Genomic DNA, 26,556 nt, shown 5'->3' on the forward strand with positions numbered 1-26,556 from the left:
TACTCCTAGCGCTGGTGTCCCACGAGCTCGTGCCTAAAAAAATAAAGCTTCATTTGTGACCTGATATCGGAGTGAAGCTCTCTATTTTGTATGCCGACCCTAACATCTGGAGGTCCCACCGAGATTGGTAAGAACGGTGGTGAGTCGGCAGAGAAGCAGCTGTTCAAGCGGCCCGTGAGGACCCTTGGACGGTGCGGGACAGATGTATCCTGAACCCACAGGCTGCAGCTCTGGAGGACGCTCTGGAGTGTGGGGACCCTGAGACAGGGGCCCCGTCTGATTCCCTTTTGTCTAAGAGATTTTTCATATGGCCCGGGCCAATAGACAATCTTTTGGCTTCATTTTCCCTACCATTTTGCCGGCTTATCTTGTTTGTGTGTTGTGTCTCTATCTTTGTGTCCTTCTGTGTCGGTATCTACTTGTTTGGAATGGGACAGTCGGCCGCCAAGTCTGCCTCCACCCCTTTGTCTCTAACCCTCTCTCATTGGTCAGCAGTGACGGACCGCGTGTTGAACCTGGCGGTTCGGGTGAGGAAAGGGAAGTGGCAGACTTTCTGTTCATCTGAATGGCCCACCTTCGGAGTCGGGTGGCCAGTAGATGGTACTTTTGATCTTAATATAATCAGAGCAGTCAAACAAAAAATCTTCATTCCAGGTTCACATGGGCATCCGGACCAACAAACCTATATCTGGGTCTGGGAAGATTTAGTGGTGGACCCGCCTAAGTGGGTCCAGTCATTTCAGGTCCGCCCATCTGCACCACCTACTCTCTCCTTCTAACCAAAACCTCTGATTCACCTAAATCTTCCCCTCTCCCATTGATCCTGACACCTGCACCCCTGCCAGAGTCTCAGGCTGATCTCATTTCTCTTGACCTAGATCCCCCACTGCCTTACAGATTGCCGCTGCCGCCGCCGCCGCCGCCGCCACCGCTGCCGCCAGCAGGGGCAGGATCCGGACCGGCCCTGGTCTCCCCTTTGGGGCCTGCATAGGGCACCCGCCAGAGAAGGGCACGCCCTCATGATGAGGCCCCACCAGCAGTCACACTGACCCTATGCCCCGTTGGGGGAACTATTGATGATGGGGATGGAGGAGACATGCCTGCCCTCCAATACTGACCATTTTCTTCCTCAGATTTATATAACTGGAAGAATAATAACCCACCCTTTTCTGAAGACCCCTCCCGCCTAACTGGACTCCTAGAGTCCATCATGTTTTCCCACCAGCCTACGTGGGACGATTGCCAGCAACTTCTGGGAGTCCTTTTCACCACAGAAGAAAGGGAACGCATCCTCCTGGAAGCTAGGAAGTTGGTCCCTGGACCGGACGGGTGGCCAACTCAGCTCCCCAATCTCATTGATGAGCACTTTCCCCTGCAGCACCCAATGTGGAATCTGAATACTCCGGAAGGTAGGGAGCATCTGTCCCTCTATCTCCAGATTCTAATGGCAGGTCTCCGTGCAGCGGCCAGAAGGCCCACTAATTTGGCTAAGGTAGGCGAGGTTCTTCAAGGGCCTGAAGAGACCCCCTCTGCCTTTCTTGAGAGACTCATGGAAGCATATAGAAGGTATACACCCTTTGACCCACAGTCAGAGGAATTGAGGGGAGCAGTGAGCATGGCCTTTATAGGGCAGTCTGCCTCAGATATACGGCGGAAGTTGCAAAGATTAGATGGGTTACAAGGGCTGAGCCTGAGGGACCTGGTTAAAGAGGCAGAAAAAGTCTATTATAAGCGGGAGACCACAGAAGAAAAAGAGGCTCAGTTAGAAAAACAAGGAGAGGAAAAAGAAAAAGAGCAGCGAAAATGCCAAAATCGGGATCTAACACGGATTCTTGCAGCCGTGGTAAGAGATGGGCCGGGGCCACGGGGGCGAGGAGGAGGAGGTCGGGGAGGCCGTCCTCCTTTGGGACCAAATCAATGTGACTACTGCAAAGAGGAAGGTCATTGGATCAGAGAATGCCCGAAGAAGCAGAAAGGGCAAGGCTGGCAGGTCCTGGCCTTGGGGACTGAGGGAGTCAGGGTTCAGACCTCCTCCCCGAACTCCGGGTAATGTTTGAAGTGGAGGGGACCCCAGTGGACTTTGAGGTGGACACGGGGGCAGTCTATTCAGCCATCAAGCATCCACTAGTCCCTCTGTCTACCCGAAAGTCACTGGTCCAAGGAGCAAATGGAAGCAGAGAGAGACCCTGGACCACCCAGAGAACAGTTAACTTGGGAAAAGGTACTGTGCAACATTCTTTTCTGGTCTTACCTGACTGTCCGGCACCCCTATTAGGTAGAGACCTCCTGACAAAACTGGGAGCTCAGATCTCCTTTACCTCTTGGGGCCCAGAATTAAAATTTGCCCACCCAAAAGTAGGGGACCTCCATCTCCTCACGCTAGAACTCCCAGCTGCTGAGGAATACCCGTTGTATGGAGCAGTGGCAAAAGCCTCTGTAGCCACTGTTTCACCGTACAACGAGGAGTGGATTCATAGGTTCCCTAACGAGTGGGCAGAGACAGGGGGCCTCGGACTGGCTAAGGAGCAACCCCCGGTGGTGGTCACCCTCAAACCCACCACGGTACCCATGAGAGTAAGACAATACCTGCTTAGTCGAGAAGCCCGAGAAGGCATAAAACCCCACATCAAGAGGTTTCTGGAACTGGGCATACTGAAACCATGTCAATCAGAGTGGAATACTCTGCTCCTGCCGGTAAGGAAGCCAGGAACAGATGACTACAGACCAGTCCAGGACCTGAGAGAAGTAAACTCCTGGGTAATAGACATTCACCCTACAGTGCCCAACCCTTACAACCTCTTGAGTACCTTACCTCCAGAGCGCAACTGGTATACTGTACTGGATTTAAAGGATGCCTTTTTTTTGCCTCCCCCTCCACCCCGATTCTCAAAAGCTCTTTGCCTTTGAATGGTCAGACCCTGAGGGAGGGGGGACATGGCAACTGACATGGACCAGACTTCCACAAGGATTTAAGAACTCTCCAACTATCTTCGATGAGGCCCTACACCGAGACCTTTGGGAGTATCGAGAAACCACCCCTGATGTCACCCTCCTCCAGTATGTAGATGATCTACTCCTGCCAGCTGAGACTCGGGACGCCTGCAAACAAGGGACTGAGAAACTTCTGGATACCCTGGCCAGCCTGGGGTACAGGGCGTCTGCCAAAACAAAGTCATCTTCCTCGGTTACTCCTTGGAGGGAGGGAGGAGGTGGCTTACCGACGCTCGTAAGTGAACCGTGGCCAGCATACCTGCTCCAACGGACTGCCAGCAGTTACATGAATTCCTGGGTGCAGCTGGGTACTGCCGGCTTTGGATTCCAGGGTTCGCTGCCATCACAGAGCCCTTCTCTCCCTTGTTAAAAGAAAAGACCCCCTTTGTCTGGCAGGAAGAACACCAGGCTGCATTCGAAAAGTTAAAGAGGGCGCTCTTATCCACTCTGGCACTCGCTCTCCCGGATGTGAGTAAGCCATTCACTTTGTACTTGCATGAAAAGGGTGGGGTGGCGGTTGGCATCCTAGTACAAGCCCTCGGTCCGTGGAAAAGACCAACCGCTTACCTATCCAAGCGGCTAGATCCTGTGGCCAGGGGATGGCGAATCTGTCTAAGGGCGGTGGCTGCAGCAGCCATGCTGGTGCGGGACGCAGACAAATTAACTTTGGGACAGCATCTGACTGTTATAGCTCCCCATGCATTGGAGAGCATTGTCCTCCAGCCGCCTGACCGATGGCTTAGCAATGCTCGGGCCACATATTATCAGACGACTCTTCTGGACCAGGACCGCATCACCTTTGGGCCCCCAGCTATCTTAAACCCGGCCACCCTCCTCCCAACTGCTGAACAAGGAGAGGAGGGGGTGCTGGTTCATGATTGTGGTGCCACACTGGCGGAAGAAACCGGGGTCCAGACAGATTTAACTGACCAACCGCTGGCCAACCCTGACCCGATATGGTATACAGATGGCAGCAGTTTCCTAAATGAGGGCCAGCGGAGAGCGGGAGCGGCAGTAGTGGACAAAAATAAGGTCATCTGGTCTAGCAGCCTCCCAGAGGGAACCTCGGCTCAAAAAGCCAAATTGATTGCACTTACCCAAGCACTTACCATGGCAGCCGGTTAATGGGCTACCATCTACACAGACAGCCGGTGTGCATTTGCAACCACGCATGTGCATGGGGCCATATACAGGGAGAGGGGACTGTTAACTTCAGCCGGAAAAGAAATTAAAAATAAAAGAGAAATTGAGGCCCTATTGGAGGCTGTAAAGTTGCCCCAAGAGCTGGCTATCGTACACTGCCCTGGGCACCAAAAAGGGGACTCCCCAGTACACTGCCGCGGGAAACAGGAAGGCTGATCAAGAGGCAAAGGAGGCTGCCCTCCGGGATCCAAGGAGCCTGACCATTCACGCCTCAACTCCGGAGGATCCAGCCCCTGAAGAGGCTCCACCCCTGGAACTTCTGAAAGACACTCTGGAAAGGATCCACAAATTAACCCATCTGCACAGCAAAAAATTGATCCAGCTGACTACAGAAGATAAGACTCTCTCCCAATCTGAGAAGAAACAAATGGCAGAGAAGGTGGTAGCTGCTTGTAGGGCCTGCCAGCAGGTAAATACATATCCTGGGAAACTTGCCCCCGGAAAAAGACTACGAGGAACCCGCCCTGGCCAGCATTGGGAAGTAGACTTCACTGAGGTAAAGCCAGCTAAGTATGGCCTAAAGTACCTGCTAGTGTTTGTAGATACCTTTACAGGATGGGTAGAAGCCTACCCCACCAAAAAAGGAGACTGCAGCAATAGTCGCTAAGAAAATCCTGGAAGAAATCTTCCCAAGATTTGGACTGCCTTAGGTAATTGGGTCAGATAATGGCCCATCGTTCGTGGCCCAGGTAAGGCAGGGACTGACAAAAATACTGGGGATGGACTGGAAGCTGCATTGTGCATACAGACCCCAAAGTTCTGGACAGGTAGAAAGAACCAACAGAACCATTAAGGAGACTTTAACCAAATTGACCATGGAGACTGGCTCTAGAGATTGGACGATGCTCCTACCGTATGCCCTCTTTAGAGCTAGAAATACCCCTTCCTTCATGGGTCTTACCTCCTTTGAACTGCTCTTTGGGTGTGCACCCCCAGTTAAGAACCTAACCATCCAGCAAGGAAAAATCATGCCTTCCCCTCTGTCTGACAGGCTGCAAGCTTTAGCATCTGTCCAACATACACTGTGGAAGCAGCTGTCCGCAGCGTACCAACCCAGCGGGGACAGCGCTGCCCATCAGTTCCACATGGGGGACTTTGTATACGTCTGCAGACACCAGCATCAGACTTTGGAACCCCGGTGGAAGGGACCATACCAAGTCCTGCTGACCACCCCAACGGCAGTCAAGGTGGATGGGATTGATGCCTGGATTCATGGCTCTCATCTCAAACCTGCCCCTGTCCCTGACCTGGAGGCTGATCTGGACTGGACTGTGGAGTGGACTGAGCATCCCCTCAAGCTCTGCATTAGGCGCAGAAGCCGGCCAGACAAACCCCCACCGGCCACAACCACAAACTTGGCAAGTGATATCTGGGACGGGAAATGTGGTATGGACAGTGTCTAGCTCAAGCCACCCGTTGGGAGCTTGGTGGCCAACTCTACAACCTGACATTTGCCGATTGGCAGCTGGACTAGATACCTGGGACCTACCGGAACAGGAACCTGGTAGCGTCCTTCCCCTAACAGTTAGAGGGGGAATGTTTAATGATTTGCTGACCGGGGAAGGATTCAGGGATGTGCCACCCCACTGAGGAGGTGTCTCCTTAACTATTTACCTTTCTATGTATGCCCCCGGGATGGAAGAAAAAGAGGGTGGATTCATAGGTGTGGGGGACCAGAATCCCTATACTGTAAGGCTTGGGGGTGCGAAACCACTGGAACCACACACTGGAAACCTAGCTCTAGTTGGGATTGGATCCAGGTAGGCCAAAATGTCACTCATCCTGAACCAGCTAGCAGCCCTTTTGGCCCCCACAATCCCTGCCCCCCTGGAAACCTTGAATCGCAGGGTAGACATGTCACTGGATGCCAGAGCACCCCTTTATGCAATGTGCTAAACATAACTTTCACCGCTGAAGGGAAAAAGTCCACATCCTTAGCCAACTGGTATAGGGGCCAAACCTGGGGTCTGAGATTCTATGCCCATGGAGATGATTTTGGGCTCCTCTTTAAGATAATGTTAAATAAGGATAGTATGCTAACGTGCACAGCCATCGGCCCAAACACAGTCCTTATGGACCAAAAGGGATTCCCACCTAAGGTCTATCAACAAACGGTCCGACCTCACACCCCTACATCCCAGACCCTCCAACCCTAGGTCCACCCCTCACCACAGGATATCCAAGACCCTCCATTGAATCTCTCACCCCCGGGGTCAGGAGAGAGACTCGTGGACTTAATAAGAGGAGGATACCAGGCTTTAAATTCGACCTACCCCAATCTCACTAAGTCCTGTTGGCTCTGTCTTCAAGCTAGCCCCCCTTACTATGAGGGAATGGCTATAGGTGCAAAATTCACTTACAATACCTCGACTAGCTGTAATTGGGGGACAAAACACATGTTAACTTTACCTGAAGTGACTGGCTTGGGAACTTGTCTGGGACACCCCACTGCTTCGGAGAGAAATCTCTGCACCCAAACAGAAAGCATCACCTCCACAGACCAGTCTCTTTTCCTTGTCCTAGCCCCTGGTCTTTACTGGGCATGCAACCCAGGACTCACCCCATGTGTCTCGGTTGCTAATTTCAACCAGTCCCAAGACTTTTGAGTCCTTGTCCGAGTCTATCCAAGGCTAGTCTATTACCCAGCTGAAGAGTTCAAGGAGCACTTTGCGGGCAGGACTCGGTTCCCCAGAGAACCTGTCAGTGTCACCCTAGCCGTGTTGCTAGGAGCAGGAGCGCTAGCTGGGGTAGGAACCGGAGCAGCAGCATTAATTGAAGGCCCTAGGCAGTTGGGGATCCTAGAAGCGGCAGTCCAACAAGACCTCAGAGCAATTGAGACCTCCGTTACTGCCTTAGAAAGGTCTCTAACTTCGTTATCGGAAGTGGTCCTGCAAAATAGACGAGGACTGGACATATTGTTCTTAAAGGAAGGTGGTCTGTGCGCTGCCCTGAAGGAAAACTGTTGCTTCTACACGGATCATACAGGTGTGGTAAGGGAATGGATGACCAAACTTAGAGAAAGATTAGATGCCAGAGAAAAGAACTTATGAGGCTCTCAAAGCTGGCTTGAGGGATGGTATAATCAATCCCCATGGCTAACTACATTATTGTCAGCCCTCACAGGACCACTTGTTGTATTAATTCTTATCCTCATGATTGGACCATGTATCCTCAATTGAATCTCGGCTTTCGTACGATCCCAGGTAAATGGGGTTAAGATGATGGTCCTGAGGCAACGGTACCAGCCATTATCTGGCAGTGGCCTTTAGGATTAAAGGCTGGCACAAGAGAAAGGGAGGAATGAAAGGCCATTGTAAGGGAAACAAGCCCCCCCCACTAGCTCTGCTAATTGCAGATTCAGTGGGAAATACTGCACTCTGCCCCCATGCCCCATATCAGAAAAGTTAGCCCACCATGCTGTGCTAACAGGATGCTTGCCAATTAACCCCTGGGGTTGTGTTTGCAAGATAAATTGCTTAAGAAGAATGCTTGCCAAATAACCCCTTGCTAGATCAGCTTGGAATTCATTTACCTACCCAGACTCTGAGAAAAGACCTGTGGAGACATCTGGCGTAGAGGTATCTACACTCTGGGTGACCCCACTCCCCTGCCCTGGTAGAACTGCCTCATAAAAGGCCTGTGAGCCTTAAACTCAGGGTCACCAGCTACTCCTCGCGCTGGTGTCCCACGAGCTCGTGCCTAAAAAAATAAAGCTTCATTTGTGACCTGATATCGGAGTGAAGCTCTCTGTTTTGTACGCCGACCCTAAAATCATAAGTGAATACATACCATATTAGTATTTTTGGGTCATGGTTACCTCACTCAGGATAAATTTTTAGTTCCATTTAGTTACCTGTGGTGTTTCATATTTCACTTTATTTTATTTACTTATTATTTTTTCATACAATACATCTCAACCATAGCCTCTCCTCCCTCCCTCCTCCACTTCTCTTCTCCCCAAGATCAACTGTTCCTCCAATTCCATTTAGAAAATAGCAGGTCTAGCAGTGATATCAACCAGAGTAGGCATAACAAGATGCAAGAAGGCTAGGCATATACCATGATATCATGACTGGATGAATTAACCAAATAGGAAGCAAAATGTCCCATGAGCTGGCAAAAGAGTTAGAAACACCCCTCCTACCATTGTTTAGAGTCATTTTTAATGACTGACTAGTATCCCATTGTATAAATGTACCATGTTTTCTTTATCCATTCTTAAGTTGAGGGACATCTAGGTTGTTTCAAATTCCTGACTATTATGAATAAAGAAGCAATGAGTATGGTTGTCCAAGTGTCTCTATGGTTGGATGGAGCAACATTTGGATGTATGTCTAAGAATGGTATAGGTGGACCTTGAGGTGGATTTATTCCCATCTTCCTGAGAACTGCCACACTGATTTCCAGAGTATCTTCATTCCCACCAGCAATAAATTTGATTTGTGTTTCCCTGATGACTAAGTATGTTGGACATGTCTCCAAATGTTTCTCAGCTATTTAAGTTTCCTGTTTTGAGAGTTCTCTGTTTGGAAATATACCTCACCTTATACCTGGGTTATTTGTTTTCTTGATCATTTAATTCTTTATATATTTTGGATATTAACCCTCTATTGTGTGTGGAGTGGTTAAAAATCTTTTCCCATTCTGTAGACTGCAAATATGACCTCCACTATGCAGACATTTCTCGGTTTCATGAGGTCCTGATTACTAATTATTGATTTTAGATCCTGTGATAATTGTGTTCTGTAAAGAAAGGCTTTTCTCATGTCAATGAGTTTCAAGATTATTATCCACTTTCTTTTTTATCAGGATCAGTTTATCCAATTTTATGGTGATGTCTTTGATCAATTTGTAGTTGATTTTTGTTCAGATAATGATCTATTTAGATCATCAAGCTATAGTATTAACACCATTATTCAAAGATGCTGTCACTTTTCCAGAGTCTATTTCTGCCTTCTTAATCAAACCCAGATGTCAATAGATATATGGATTTGTGCCTGGATTTTCAATTTGATTCCAATGATCAATTTGTCTGTTTAATGCTGATACTTTTATTTTTTAACTGTACCTCTATAGTGATACCTCCCTCAGTTCTTTTATTATTCATGGTTAATTTAACTATCCTGTTATTGTTTTTGTTTTGGGTTTTGTGTGTGTGTGTGTGTGTGTGTGTGTGTGTGTGTATGCTTCCATATTAAGCTGTAAATTGCTCTTTCAAGATCTGTGAAGAATTCTGTTGGACTTTTGATGGGAACTTTTGAGTCTGTAGATTGCTTTTGGTAGGAGAGCCATTTTATTGTTAATCCTACCACTCAATGAGCATTTGAGATCTTTCTATCTTTTGATATCTTCATTCGTTTCTTTCTTTCATCAATGTCTAAATATTTTTTTCATACAAGTTGTCTATTTCAGTATTCTATTGCTGTGAAGAGACATCAGGTCCATGAAAATCTTATAAAAGGAAGCATTTAATTGGGGATTGCTTACAGTTTCAGAGATTTGGTTTATTATCATCATGGTGGTAGCTTGGCAGCATGGAGGAAGACATGATGCCAGAGAGCTAAATGAGAATACTACATTCAGATCTATAGGCATCAGGAAGAGAGAAATATGAGCCTGGTTTGGGCTTTGGAAACTTCATTGCCTATCCCTAGGGGCATGCTTCCTCCAACAAGGCCACACCTAATGTCACACCCTGATGACTAAGCATTCAAATACATTAGCCTGTGGGGGCCATTCTTATTCAAACTACCACATAAATCTTTCACTTGGTTATTTAGAGTTACCCCAGTATATATTGCTTGAGGCTAGTGTGAAAGATATTGTTTGCTTGGTTCCTTTCTCAATCTGTTTACTGGTTGTATAGTGGAAAACAACTGATTTTTGTGAGTTAATTTTGTAGCCAGCTACTTTGCCAAAGTGTTTAACAGTTATACGAGTTTTCCAGTAGAATCCTTAGGGTCATTTATGTACACTATCTTATCATTATACTTTTATTCCTTCCTTTCCAATTCATATACACTTGATCTCCTTTGGTAGTCCTACTGATCTAGCCAAGGCTTCAAATACTACATTAAATAGGTATGGCGAAAGTGGATGGCCCTGCCTTGTTCATGATTTAGAGCAAATTTGCATTAAGTTTCACTTGTTGTTGACTATGGACTTGTTATAAACTGCCTTGAGTATGTTAAGGTATGTCGTTTGTATCCCTAATCTCTCCAGACTTTCATCATGAGGGAGAGTTGGATTTTTCCAAAGGCATTTACTGCACTTAATGACATGATCATGTTGATTTTGTATTTCAGTCTTTTTATATGATAGATTACATTTAAGATAACATTTATTAATTTACATATGTTATATCATCCCTGTATCTTAGGGATGAAGGAAATTTGACCATGGTAGACAATCTTTCAGATATGTTACTGGATTTGGTTTGCAAGTATTTCATTGGGAATTGTTGCATCTATGTTCACAAGGGAAACTGGCTTCTAATTATATATATTATTTTTGGTTTTTCCAGACAGGGTTTCTCTGTGTAGCTTTTTGCCTTTCCTGTAACTCACTCTGTAGACCTAGCTGGCCTTGAACTCGCAAAGATCCACCTGCCTCTGCCTCCTGAGTGCTGGGATTAAAGGCGTGTGCCACACCGCCCAGCTACTTCTATGTTTTTGATGAGTCTATGTGGTTTGTATATCAGGGTAACTGTGTCTTTGTTTAAAAAATGAGAAATGACCCTTCTTTTTCTATTTTATGACATAATTTGGTGAATATTGTCATTACCTTTTTGAGAGTCTGGTAGTATTATGTACTAAAACAATCTGGCCCTGGGCTATTTTACTTTTTTTTTTTTCTTTCTATGTTTTTTTTTGTCTGCTTCTATTTTATTAGAGATTTGTTTTACTTGGTATGTTTAAACTGCTTATCTGAAATTGACCTCACTTTGGTAAGTTTCTTTTAGATTTTTTCAGTTTGATGGTTTTTAAAGCATGTTTTTAGAATTCTCTAGATTTCATCAGTGTCTATTACTATGTCCCCCTTTTCAATTCTTATTTTGCTAATTTGGATATTCTCTCTCTGCCTTTTTGTTAATTTAGATGATTGTTCATCAATCATTGACTTTCTCAAAAAAAATAATAACTCCTGTTTCACTAATTCTTCATATTACTTTATTTTGTTTTAAATTTATTTATTTCAACCTCAAGTTTGATTATTTTGTTTTATCTACTCCTGTTATGTGTGATTGCTTCTGTTTGTTCTAGACATTTCAGATGTGCTAAGTTAGTATGAGAGCTCTCTAGTTTTTTGTTTGGTTTGTTTGTTTGCTTTTATAAAAAGGCACTTAGTGATAAGACCTTACCTTTTAGAACTTCCTTGAATGGGAAAATCAAAACAAATAAACACAAAACATAGAGTCTGTTTATTTTGGCCAACTACTACCGGGCCTGGAGCCTGCACTAGAATGTGGTTGATATACCCAGTTACCCTCCATTGAAAAAAACTGATTTTCTCTTTCCTAGCTGATATTAATTGCAAATAGTTCCTTGGTTAGAGGCAGAACTTTGTATCTACTTTCTCTTTTCCATTGTGGGATTTGTTTGCATTGAACATGTGCAGATTTTTGCATACTAACATAATTTGACATTTTTGTTCTATCAGTTTCTTGGTTTCTTTTGATTTCTAGTTTGGGTTTTCATTTTTCTTTTTGAGAGAGAAAGCATGCATGAAGTTGGATGGGTAGGAAAATGAGGAAATGCTAGCAAGATAGATCTTCTCGGTATAGAGACCATTTCTTATAGTTTCTATACATATCTAAAATTCTCTTTATTTTATCTGATGGCAGTGATTCAAAGTATCAATGCTAATGTAACTTTTCATTCTGTTTGATGTCTCTGCTTGTTCAAATAACTATGTGATTTCTTTCTTTTGTTCAACCCTTACTTTAAATGTGACATTTATTAAAGGCAGTGTGATTTCACAAGGGTATCTGATGAACTACAAGGAGAGCTCAAAGGCAACTAGAAAAGATATGCACGGCAAAATACAGAAGTGTGATTTTAATTATATATACAAGATATATAGAAAATACAGACATGTATGGTGAATTTTGTAAAAATAAATAAATGAATGAATAAATTAATTAATTAAATAATGAAATGATAAACAAAATTAAAGACTGTGATTATTTTTTACAAAAAGACACAATTGTTGAGAAGTACAAGGAGTCCTTTCTTGATATGGTTACTGAGATGACAAAGGCTAATTAATTATTAATTGTACATGTATGTTGATATGTCTGAAGTGCTCCTTCAAGTTTTGGTGGCCAGGCAGCACTTAAGCCTCCGGGTAAAGCAGCTTTGTGCACTGTCCCATGTGTGTTCCATAATGAAGTATTGCATGTTTGCATTGAAATGAGAGGGTTAGATGCTGTATTAGATTTCTGATAATTATCTGATAATGATAGGTAAATGTTTTGCAATATTGCACTGCTCACCTTAGTTTTAATACTTAATTGAACTTAAAATTTCAGAAATATATTCTATAATTTCAGAAATATATTCTAAAATTATAAAAGAATATTTATCCACTTTTCTTTTTATTGATCCATAAGGAAAAGTAAAAGGTATATATGTGTGAGTACACATATATACAGATATTACACATAATCATAAAATCTCAACCATTTATTTTTCTGTGTAGGTCCTCCCAATAACATCATCCCTACTCAATATGGATTCTCTGAAGTACCCTTAGGCTTCTTCCCTCAAAGTCTCTGCTGCAGCTTGCATTGTGAAGGCTGCAATAGATATCTATCTCTTCACTTCTCTCCAAACCTTAGAGGATCCACTTTGCTATCAATATCAAAAAGCACATCATAAATCCCTGGGAATGACTCTCCTGCATATTTGTTGTGGCTGCTTGTAGTATAGATGATATGCCTGTTGACAAATCAGATTTCTGTCAATTGATTACAGAAAAAAATATACAAGAGGATAAGGGCACACTATGCTAGAACTGCACACTTCTGGTTTGTGACTTGAATAATCCACTTGTTACCTGAACTTAAAATACAATAATCTCCAGGCACATTAGTACACAAAATTTTTACTTTTAATGGATGACTCAAAGTGGTTCTGAACTATAAAAATAATAGGAAGGATAGTTAATATGAAATTTGCTTAGTATTTAAAAAGGTGATTTACAACGTTTTTATAATTACTAAAAACAAACCATATAATATTGATATTAGTGTCCTCAGAGAAAGAAAGTAGTCAGACAGGAAAAGCCATAAAATACTTAGCCTCCATGCACATTGCCAGTAAGAGATGATGTTTACATTATGTTCCATGCTGAGACATAGCTCTCCTCTGATCACTGAAGTCATGTTTATAGTCATCCTACTGAATACTACTGTCGACATTTTCAGCATTTGATAAGATGAATTCATACCAACCCTTTACAAGAGTTAATTAAAGCAGGACAAATACTTATGAATCAGTTTTTAGTCTTATGCATGACTTAGGTAGGTAACTATTATTGAAGTGGCCAAAGGACTTCAAGCGCTGACTCTGGAAGAACATGAGTTTGATAATAAAGCCTTACACCAAACAACTTAGTCCATTATCTTTTTAATTCACCCTCATTCAAGTTATAGAGCTTAGCAGAGTGAAGCCAGATCCTTTATATTCTTTATTAGAATTAAACACAAAGTCTCCTGGCCCAGTTTCTAGGAGACTCTGTAATCCACTGAAACTGGTGAGCTGAACAATAAGTCTCTACATTTATTTCAGCATTCTAGAGTTCCTAACTCACACCAAATTGGCTCAAGAAGGTCTTCGTACCATATTTTAGGACTTCATGCACAAATTCTCCCACAGTCCACCAACAAACTAATTCCAAAGGACTTCTATGTGCCTCTGTGAGATTATCATCACAACAAAACATTCTCAACATCAGTTTCCTGTATTGCTCACTCTATTCTTCTGACAAAATACATTCCAAAATCAACATAAGGAAGGATATGTTTTGTCTCAAGATTTAAGGATATAGTTTAGTGATGGAGGAGATAAGACAGCAGAAGTGTGGGGCAGGCAGTTGAGCATATTGAATCCACACTCGAGCACCAGAGAGAAAAATGCTGGTAATCTGTAGAGAGCTGCGCACAGCAGCACCCATAAGATGTCACTGGCTTCCGCCCCCACCTTCCCAATGGTGAATGCTCTCAGGAGTAAACAACTCCATATTTGGCTTAGTCCTAGGATCTGGCTTGCTTCCGTGAACCTGGACCTATCTGCAGTGCCCAAGTGGCAGGCTGGGGTTGGCCACCCAGGGGCTTTTTAGGTCGTGGGCGGGCTTTCCCCAGGGTCAGAAGATTGTTCAAGGTTCCTGAGTAAACTGCTGAAAGAAGAGCTCGGTGTTGCGTCTTCCTTGCTGGTCCAGGCGGTCATGACAAGTGGTGGCCCATACGGGGACTTCACTACTTTCAACGAGGGCTCAGAACTTTCTGCAGTCAGGGCAGTGCATGGTAAGTTCCCAGGAAAATTGGGAACCCGTGACAAAAGCGGGGTTAAAGGAAATCCCAGGCAAATTGGGAACCTGTGACAAAAGCGGGGTTAAAGAAATTCCCTGGTGAAATGAGAACCCACAACAAAAGCGGGGAGGTTTTTGTTCTTCTCTGTAGACAAAGAGAGAGTGAAAGTGAAACATTGTCTAAAACGTTACCAAAAGTGAAAGTGAAACATTGTTTAAAAGGTTGAAAAGTTTTAGACAAGGGCGCTTCTACTTCGCACCCAATTTTTTTGGCTCTTAATGAGCTGCTTAGATCTAAAGACCTAAAGGTTAAGAAAAAACACAAATGCTGGAACAAGCCTATGTAGATCTGGTCAAAATGCTTGAAGGGAGGGGGCTGTTTATAGCCCCTGAAAAGGTACAAAAGGACAAAATTATTAATTATTTAGGAGCAAAGGTTAATGAGAGATGTATCATCCCACAGAAAGTGGAATTGAGAAAAGATAATTTACGAATCCTAAATGATTTTCAAAAATTGTTAGGAGATATAAATTGGATTAGATGTTATTTAAAGTTACCAAATTATGACTTAAAGCCTCTTTACAACATCTTAAATGGGGATTCTGCATTAGATTCTCCGAGACAATTAACTGAGGAGGCACGAAAGGCTTTACAAAAGGTGGAAGAGAGGTTACAGGGTGCCTTCTTACAGAGGTTACAAGAAGGTAAAGACATTATCCTGTGCATCCTTCCTACCTATTACCAGCCCACTGGGTTGTTATGGCAGGATGGGCCATTATTCTGGATTTATTCCAAGATTTCGCCAACTAAATCCATTGAACCTTACCCTACTGCCGTGGCAAACCTTGCCATGATTGGAATCCAACAATGCCTACAGTATTTTGGGGTCACTCCAGTTACCATTATAGTGCCTTATACCAGTCATCAAGTTCAAACATTGTGTTCTACAATAGATGATTGGGCCATTTTGCAATGTAGCTTTACTGGATGCATGGATAACCATTACCCCAAACACCCACTATTAGGGTTCTTTAAGGAACCCGGTGATATTCCCTAGGATAACGTCATCGCAGCCCATCCCTAATGCCCTAAATGTGTTTACAGATGGATCAAAGACTGGATGTGGCGTATACATGATAGATACACAAGAGCTTGCACAACACCAATTTCAACCTGGCTCCCCTCAGATTGTAGAATTGAAGATAGTGATTGAAGCCTTTAAGGCTTGTCCTTTTTCTTTTAATTTGATATCAGACTCTGCCTACGTTATTAATGCCCTCAAAATTTTGAAAGTAACTGGACCTGTTAAAAGCTCCAGTCTGGTCTGCATTTTGTTTCAACAACTGCAACCATTGATTTGGCATAGGAAGTCCTGCTTTTATCCCCAACATATTAGAGCTCATACAGGCCTGCCAGGGCCCCTGAGCAAAAGTAATGATATAGTAGATCAATGGACTCAAAAGGAATGGATATTCATTAGCTCTGCCTTAGACAGAGCCAGAACCTTTCATGAAACATTTCACGTCAATGCAAAAACGTTACAACAAAAGTTTCAACTTTCTCGAGCTGATGCTCGACAAGTGATTCTAGATTGCCCTCAATGTGTAGTTTATCAACATCCACCCAGTATTGGGGTAAATCCCCAGGGTCTCCTCCCGCTAAAGGTCTGGCAAATGGATGTGACACACATTTCTGAATTTGGACACATAAAATATGTGCACATGTCTGTGGACACCTGCTCAGGCGTCATGCATACCACACCTTTGACTGGGGAAAAGGCATGCAATGTTATTGCCCATTGTTTGGAGGCCTGGGCGGCCTGGGGAAAACCTCATCAACTTAAGACTGACAATGGACCTGCTTACATGGGACAACAGTTTGCCTTCTTTTGTCATCAGATGGAGGTGCAATTTGTACATGCCTTGCCCTACAATCCCCAAGGTCAAGGCATTGTGGAACGTGCTCACCGCACATTAAAAGAATGCCTGCAGAAACAAAAAGCAGCAGCCACACCCCAAAGGAAAGACTTTCTCTTGCTTTATTTACCATCAATTTTTTAAATTTGGATGCTCAGGGCCATTCTGCAGCAGATAGGCATCATGAGTCTCATGGTACAGCTAAAGGAATGGTAAAATGGAAAGATGTGTTGACAGGGCTCTGGCATGGGCCCCATCCCGTGCTGACATGGGCACGAGGTTCTTTTTGTGTTTTCCCTCAGGATCAACAAGATCCGGTGTGGGTGCCCGAACGTCTCACTAGAAGAGTCCAGTGTGGGGAAATCCACGATGGTCGAAATGATGATCCTCCTGCTCTTCCTCATGACAATGCAGCCGGGAATGCTGGAAAACAGATGGGGGATACTGTCCGTGTTCCCTAGACTGATGCCAGTTCGCCATGATGCCAAGTTGTTTCCACAGTTATTGAGCATTGTAATTGGACCGGAGAGTTTGACAACCTGATGGAACAGCTGAGGGTGGCTATTGTCACAGTGAACTCGACCTGGGTGGATGCTGGATTGGTGCAGCGATTGTCTTTGTGGATCTCTAATGCCATGAATCATCTCAAGGAGTGGGCGGGTCTAGGAGCCTTGACGGGCCTTCTGGTGTTGGTCTCCTTAGTTTGTCTGTGGTGTATTTGTCAGATTAAGGTTTCCCAGCATCTCAATGCAGCCATGATCATTCAGGGCTTTACAGCTGTTGAGGCAGGACAGTCCCCCCAGGCATGGCTAGCCACCATGAAGTACTAAGTTCCTTAGCACAGGATGCAAGGCTTGAGCACTGCGCTTGGGGTCCATTGCACATTGGATCCTAAGGAGAACATGCCTGATTGCATGTGGGTAGATACCTCAAGTCCCACCTCTGTGAAAAGGGTATCGGACGGGTCTGATGCTCCTCGGGTGGCTGACACCTAAGGGAGAGTCAGTACATTGCCCCTGATTCGTTCTTACAGAGATCAGGCCTCTGCTATTACCTGTTGCGATAATAAAAAAGGGAGAACTGTAGAGAGCTGCGCACAGCCACACCCATAAGATGGCGCTGGCTTCCGCCCCCACCTTCCTGATGGTGAGTGCTCTCGGGAGTAAACAACTCCATATTTGGCTTAGTACTAGGATCTGGCTTGCTTCCGTGAACCTGGACCTGTCTGCAGTGCCCACGTGGCAGGCTGGGGTTGGCCACCCACGGACTATTTAGATCGTGGGTGGGCATTCCCTGGGGTCAGAAGATTGTTCAAGGTTCCTGAGTAAACTGCAGAAAGAAGAGCTTGGTGTTGCGTCTTCCTTGCTGGTCAAGGCGGTCATGACAGTAATCCAATTATACTCCCTCTTTATTCCATCCAGACCCTGGGTCATGTCATAGTGCCACCTACACTAAGTAGGTATGTTACCAAATTTGTTGAACATTTCTGTAAACAACCTCACACTGAGAGGTTTGTCTCTTAGGTGATTCTAAACCTCATCAAGTCAACTATAAGATGAACCATCACAGTCTCTAACAATTAAAAATGATTCTGAGAGAAAAACATCACTGGAGGTATAACAGTACTTAATTTCAAGCCACACTTCAGAGCCTCAGCACCAAAAAAGCATATGACATAAAACAACATGTAAATGAATGGAATGGACAAGATGATCCAGAAATAAACCCTTCCATTTACAAACATGTCAAAAAGATTCATTGAGAAAAAAAAAGCTTCTTCGGTAAGTTGTGGTGATACATTGTGTCCTCCAATATATTGTGCACCCTATTAAAGCATATCTGAGGATCAGAGGAAACAGCCAGCCACTATATTAAACACAGAACTCAGGTAAGGGAAGCACATGCCTTTAATCTTAGCATTAGGGAGGCAGAGATCCATCCAAATCTCTGTGAGCTCAAGGCCACACTGGGAACACAGCCAGGCATGGTGGCACACACCTTAAATTCCAACACTATTAACCATAAAGGTCTAGAGGTCTGTACATACAGACAGGAAGTAACAGAGCTGGGCAGGAAGAGGAAGCGATATAGCTAGGTGGAGAGAGGAAATGAGATGGCTGAACAAAAAGTCATATAGGCATAGGTATATAGGGAGTAGGTCTTTTTGGAGGCTAAGGGCCGGGAAGATGAGGTTGGCTATGATTTGTCCCCTTCCTCTGATCACTTGGTTTTAACATCTGGCACTTGGTTTTTTAATAAGACCACTTAACAATTCATCTTACAGTAAATGGTGCTGGGTAAACTGGATAAAAAATAAAATTGCGTCTGTGTTTCTCATTCTGTACAACAATAATTTCATAACAGATCAAAGACCAAAATGTAAGACCTGAAACTCTGATAATGCTATACAAAAATATCAATGAAGTCTTTCAAGCTGTACATTTAGGTATAGACAAGGACTTTGGAAATGATTGTCAGTTGCTAATAAACAATTCTAAGAATTGACAAGTGAGATTTAATGAAATATTAATGGTCCTTTGCAGCAAAGAAGATAACCAAGTGAAAGAAATGCCAAAGAACCTGGAGAAAATCTTTGGTAGTTAAATATTTGATAAAAGATTGATATCTAGACTATATAAAGAACACACACATTAAACACCCAAATGCTAAACTACCCAGTCAATAAATGGGCAAATGAAATAAACACACTGTTCTCAAAGAATGAAGCACAAATATTCAATTAACATATAAGAAACTGTTCAACATACTAATTATCATGAAATTATAAATTAAAACCAACTTGAGATCCTATCTCTCCCCAATAAATAACAAACAAGATTGAAAGTTGGTGATGATGTAGGGAGAGGCGGACACTTATACAGCAATGCTTAGAGTGCACTTAGTACAATTACTATAGGGATTAAATATGGAGATACCTAAAGAAAATTACAAATAGAACTACCATATGACTTAACTACTCCACTTCCAGGTGTATACCTGAAGGACTCTCTACTCATGGCAGAGATAAATGTACACCTGTGCTTCTTGTAGCCCTATTCATTACAGAGGAATCATGATATCAGCCTACATAGCTATCAATGAAGTAATAGAAAAGAAAGTGTGACAATGATACAATGGAATTTTATTTAACCACCAAGAGAAATGGAATTATTCTGTTTGAAAGAAAATTGACACAACCAGGAATAATTATTTTAAACAAAATAAGACCTACACAGAAAGACAAGTTATATTTTCTCTAATTTATGGCTCCTACCCTTCCATAAAGACATGTGAAAATACAGAAGGGCCACTGGAGAAATGAAGGAAGCCAGTGAAAGAGAGACAAGTGGACATGGTACTTAGAGCAGTGATGAGTCTGAGATGAATGACAAAGAACAAGAAACATTTAAAAGAAATGATTTTCGTACAGGGTCATTCTATATACAGTGGATTTGCCTCACTAAAAACATTTTTAATAAGGAATGGGGAGTGGGCTGGTGGGGGAAAGAAGGAGGACAGGGAAAAATTAAATTAAATTATAAAATTTTAAAATAAAGAATTCTAAAGGCAAAAAACTATGATATTTTACAATATTTTGTAAAATGATATTAGAGTATAGAATCATTTGTTCCCTCACCTGTAGAAAGGCCTGCCTGGTAACCCTAAAGGATCAATGAATGCACGTTCCAGATGTATTAGCTGGTCATTCATAACTCTCAGTTATTTGAGGTAAAGTGGAAAATAATAGAATTATACCTTTATGAAGATATGAACATTACCTGGCAAACTACAGCAAAATTTCACAGCAAAATAACACACCACTGGTGAATTTCCAATCATTGTAACATGCAAATTAAGAATATCAGAATCATTATACAGACTGAACATGTGATCCTTTTGCATTTAAAAATCTGTAACAATTAGTGAAAAACAAGGTCATGAATCTCAAAAAGAGCAAGGAGGGGTATAGAAGCTTTGTAGTAAGAAAAGTGATGGTAGAAATGAAGTAAATGTAATACAATCTCAAAACTAAAAATTAAAAAAGAATATCAGCATTCATAATCATCATATTTCATAAATTACATATTATTTAACTAAAATATGAACTATGAAAGAGTAAAATGCTGGTGAGATAACATGATACCAACTTTAATTCATACAGAAATAAGATTAATAATCCTGGGTTTATAATTACTGTCAAAATTGCTTTTCACCTTAGAGATCCTAACAATCTATTCACAGTATTAACATAAACTCTAAGATGTGAAAATTTATTAATATCTATTAAGTTTATGCAAATCACAACTATTAAACAAATGACAAGATATAATATTCTTATTAATAAAGATAAACTTGTTAAATATACTATCTGTACTTTATCGTTTTATCATTACCCAAATATCATGTAGCAAACACACAGAGTTCAAAGTCCCAATTGGTTGAGGTGGAAAGTCGTAATTGTAAATGAAAGGGAGATTGTAATTGCAAATGAAATTGGATCACTGCAACTAAAAACTTACCAATCTTCAATAGCTCAATGATGACTAATGAATTGAGTATTCTAATTACATCATGATTAATTAGTGAATATTATTTTAATAAATACTTGTTTTATCCATTGGTTTACCTAGATCTTCCTTTTATATTGCTTTTAATAATAATGACAGGTAATAGTCCCTCACTCTCATGAATACTTTTATAGCTAATTTTTAACTTTAGAGCAACCCTACATATTATACATGGTTATATCTCTATTTAATAAACTAAGGATCAATTTGCCAAAGTTTATAGTTTTACAATGAAACAATGTCAACATTTTAACACTTGTCAAATTCTGCCTGTTTTTTTTTAAAGAATTAATCTGTATGAAATTGCATGATGTGAACTTGAAAACCACCATTCACACACACACACACACACACACACACACAAGAACACGTATAGCTAAGAGCTTAGCTTAAGCTCTGTGGATCACACTAGTATTATATTCCTGCTTTTGGATCTTGAAGGCATAAAGCAGGAAGCTGGAGGAAGTTTTCAGGAGTCTTCTCTATACACTTACTTGCAACTTCTTATTAACTTCATAATCATCATGAAATAAGGGTTTGTGGGTTTTTTGTTGATGATGTTTTGTTTTGTTTTTGTTTTTGTTTACTTTGTGGGTTTTTTCCTCATGGATGTTTATATTGAGGGGAGGGGAGAGGGAGAGAGGGAGAGAGAGAGAGAGAGAGAGAGAGAGAGAGAGAGAGAGAGAGTTAGGGTGCACACCTCATGGGAATAGAGAGGAGAGAAGGGGGGTTGTTTTCATTTTTTAATTCATAGCATTAGTTTCTTTGGAAGTAAAACCCACAGGCATGGTATAGAGGTCTAAAGATAGCTTGTGAGAATGGCCCTTTCCTCCCACAGTGTAGGTCCTGGAGGTCAAACCCAGGTTGTCTGGCTTGGAGTCTTTACCTATTGTGCCATCTCACCAGAATAAATGTTTTTTGTTTGTTTTCTTTTGTTTTGTTTAGAACTTATCTTCCTTCAAAATTTGTTCCTCTTTCCAAATTCTCTGATTTCACAGCCGCAGATGTGGAAGACACAGATATCAGTTCAGGCCCTTCCCTGTCCCTCACTCTCACGATGGTTAATATTATCAACTTGACAGGATCTAGAGACAAACCTCTAGGAATATCTATGAGGACGTTTCTAAAGTGAGTTAACTGAGATGAGAACATCCTCTGTAAATGTGGTTGGCACCAATCCAGAGCTGTAATCCTGTACAAAAAAGTAAAAATGAGGAGCTGGAGAGATGGCTCAGTGGTTAAGAGCACTGACTCTTCTTCCACAGGTCCTGAGTTCAATTCCCAGCAACCAAATGGTGGTTCACAGCCGTCCGTAATGAGATCTGGTGCGCTGTTCTGGCCTGCAAGTATGCATGTAGGCAAAACACTGTATACATTAAAATAAAAATAAAAAGTAAAAAGTAAAAACGAAGCTAAGCAGCAGCATTCATATCTCCTTGCTTCCTGACTATGGATACAATGTGACCCGCTGCCTCTATCTCATGTGCCATGCCTTCCTCACCAGGATGGGGTCTAAACTCCACACACCATGATCTAAAATTAACCTTCCCTTCATTAAAAAAAAAGAATTGATCCAATTTGTTCAGCATTTCTATAATAACTTCACAATATTTACTATTCTTGATAAACTGATTTTTTTTTTACTGAAGGTAGAAAGAATGGTGTGTGTGTAGAGATAATGACTACATATGGAAGTACAAAGAAGCTTTCTCTAATATCAAAGTAATACAGTTGGAATATGATGCACAGAGTGAAAAAAAGCATAGGAAAACATTTTTAAATGTTATGAGGTATTATATATTCTTGAGCACCTAGGTAATTAAAAACATATCTTAAGACAAAAAGAATATCTGACTTGGTATAATAAAAACAACAATGAGAAATCATTAGAAACACAAGAGTGATTTTAAAAGATAAATTGCAACACAGCAAATGATACCATGCATGCGTTCATCTATTATGGATGTTCACTGAAATGTTGTAGATATTTTCATTATGCTTTTTAAGAGCTACGACATAATCTTGACAGTCAAAGGGAAGCATTATAGAATTGGCCAGTTCAAACACCACCCAGCCTTGAACCTCGGCCACAATGAATTGATATTTAAATGTTGGATGTTAAATTTTTCTACCACCTCATATGCTTCAAAAACACTGTGATAGAGTGGATAGCTTCTGACTTTGTTTATTTTCTAGAGGAAAAATATATCTCTTGTAGGATAGCTCACAACAAGACCAACAGCATGGCATTTACAGTGAGTATTATTAAAGTTGTTTGATCGCTCAGAGACAGAGATCATGTAAAATTAGTAACTTAGAAGTTAGTTAAGCCCTACTCTCAACATGTACAAATGAAAACACTTATTCACGTAAAACAAACAAACAACAACAACAATAAAAACAGTAAAAATATTCTTTGGAAGACACTCAAGAGAGCTGTCAGCAATATTAGAGATGTGGAAATGGGTTGAGCGTCCAAAGAAAAGACTGCACGGTGCTGCATTAGAAAGAAATGACTTAAGAAGAGAGTTGGGGGATTGTGAGAGACAAGTGAATTAACATTAGAGAGTAGAATATAGGAGACTATGCCAAGTCATTTATCACTGACAAACCCACAGAGAAAGCTCCGGGAAGCAGCATGCTAGTCACTGGAGGAATTCAGCAGTGAGGACCCCAGTAACTGAGGCCCCCAGTAACGGACCTGGAGTTCCACAGAGAGGAATGATGCTCAAACAGGCACAAAGAAAACTGTGTGTGTCAAAACTCAGGACTTTACACAGTGAACTGCTGACTGATGCCTTCTGATCTTGTCTCCATATGTTTCTTTGTTTTTGATATAAGAACATTTTATTTAATTTTATGCTGAAGAGGCAGAGACAGGGGTATTGTTAATGATGAAGGAGTTTCTGACTGCAAAATTCATTACCAAGGATGTTAGGTAATCACCTGAATTTTGGTTGTTTTGGTTTCTTATATGTTAAATGAATCTATTCTCATCAAAATCCCCATATAAGCCTACATAACTTGGCTGGGTACTAATAACTTATTCAAGAGACAAGTCCTACTATTTTTCACTGCTGTCTGAATATTACCATCTGGCTTTAGGATTTGAGGATAATTGGAATTCAGAGTTGAGTCCAATCTATTTCCCCTGTGAGTATATCCTTGTTTGCAATTCTCTTTAGTAAAGTCTCATATTTTAATAATTGCACTGACTAGTTTTATGCCAATTTGACACAAGCTAGAGTCTTCAGAGAATAAAGAACCTGAGTTGAGAAATGGCTTCATAAATTCAGGCTGTAGACAAGCCTGTAGGGCATTTTATTAATTAGTGATTGATGAGATAGGGCTCAAACTGCTGTAGGCAGTGCTATCTCTTGGCTTTAAGAAAGCAGGCTGAGCAAGCCAAAACAAACAAGCCAATAAGCGGCATTCCTCTATGGCCTCTACCTCAGTGTGGCTATAGGTTCCTGCCCCAATTTCCTTTGATAGTAAACTATGATGTATAACAGTGAGTGAAATAAACGTTTTCCTTCCCAAGTTCCTTTGGTAATGGCATTTCATTACAGAGACAATAGCCCTAACTAGACAATAACTATGACATTTTTATTTACTAACATAATTCCAAAAAATAAAAAGTATAAATGTAAGGTAGTACGTACAAACACTGAAGGATCAGAAAAAGATTAAAATGGTGAAAGAGTTTTAACTGCAGAACAGAAATCAGGGGTGGTTTGAACATGAGAATGAGAAGGTGAATTACTTGAGATTTTATAAAATATAACCTCTTAAACTTAAAACAAAAAATAATTAATCACAACAATTAAAGAATAGAAAATAATTTTTGTTGTATTATGCCAATTTTTGTTCAGTGATTTGTTACTTGACTATCTGAGCTACAATAAAAGACGAAAATCCAGATATTATCAGGTTTTACTGACTTGGATTAATTTTGAGTGAAAATGAGAGAAGATAGAGTTGAAGATAATTCCCACTAACTTAAATGAGGAAGTGAATACTGAGTCACCAAATAAACAGAATGCATTTAAGCCAGTGGTGGTTCTCAACCTTCCTAATGCTGTGACCCTTTAACACATGTAATGAACTCAACCATAAAATTATTTTCTTTTATAATTTATAACTGTAATTTTGTTAGTTATAGATTGTAATTCAAATACAACCCCCATGAAAGGATCACTCCACCAACAAAGGTGTCGTGACCTCTAATTTAAGGGGAAATATGGAAATTCAAGTCTGCAGAAAGCAGTATGAGTACCAACAGGAATGTGAATACAAATTACATAACCACAGAGGTAGGACAATCAACCAATAAGACATCTCTACTTGGCTTCCCAATCCTTCACTTCATCTAATGCTTGAGGTTAGAATGGATGGGTTGTTGGTGTACCCAGGCCTATCAATTAACTTGTGTGAAGAACTCTTTTCTCTCCAGCTGTCATAAAAAGATTTGCTTTCAAAGACTTCATGTGGGCTTTCTTTGCAGCTATACATGAAAAAAAAAAAAAGAAAGAAAAGAAAAGAAAAGAAAAAAAGAAAAAGAAAATACTCACAGATCCAATGCTTAAACTTACATATTTATGATGTAGTGGGTAGCCATTCCAGCTTTGATCTGGAAGTTCCAACACCCATTGAGGCTTCGGTAATGGTCACGCCTACAAGGCGGGGCTGAGAGAGGATGCTGAAGACCTGAGTTCCAGATCCTGGACCTTGGACTTTGGAGGTAGACCAAGCAGAGTTCTTCAGAGAACACTGCTGGACTGCGCCACACCTTTCCCAGACCCTGCAAACTAACTATCCATTCATTTGTAAGTTACGCCACAAAATAAACTTTCCTTTTAACTATGTGGAGTGGCCTTAATAATTTCACCAATATATTTATTAATGAGAAACTGAAGAGTTAAACTACATTATAGTAAAACAAGAGATGAGATCTCTACATTTAAAGTTGCTATAAATTATGGGGCTGTTGTGTGGTGCACTGTGAGAATGCAATCCTAGTACACTAGAGGCTTTGGGTTCAATGAACAGCATAGGGATTTAAGAATTACATTAAGAAATTTCTGAAGGGAAATTGTCTGTGCATATTTAGATACAAGTGTGAAGATGTAGGGTGCATAGAAAATAATTCATCAAATTTTTGGCAAGTCATTTTCAGAAGGAACAATCATAGGTCTGTTTTCCAAGATTGAAGAAAACTACTTTCAAAATCATGTACTTCTCCTACGTATATATTTAAAAAAAGAAAAAAAAAAACAGAGTAACCCTACTAAAGGAAATATTCCTGTTAATATTGCTTCTTGGCAGTAGGGTTGCCAAAGTCTTACAGG

The 26,556-nt window shown here is 41.5% G+C and overlaps 1 protein-coding gene across 1 annotated transcript; it reads left to right on the plus strand.

Annotated features, from left to right (window-relative positions):
- The first annotated feature begins 1,096 nt into the window (after positions 1–1,096).
- Positions 1,097–12,216, plus strand: LOC118573313. The gene is given in 6 exon segments (XM_036173647.1): positions 1,097–2,000; positions 2,003–2,310; positions 2,401–2,574; positions 3,388–3,633; positions 3,715–3,950; positions 12,159–12,216. Coding segments are annotated over 6 exon segments (1,926 nt in total).
- The last annotated feature ends 14,340 nt before the right edge of the window (positions 12,217–26,556 follow it).

Source organism: Onychomys torridus, chromosome 1 (assembly GCF_903995425.1).
Source record: "Onychomys torridus chromosome 1, mOncTor1.1, whole genome shotgun sequence".
In the NCBI taxonomy this organism is placed as follows: Eukaryota; Metazoa; Chordata; class Mammalia; order Rodentia; family Cricetidae; genus Onychomys; species Onychomys torridus.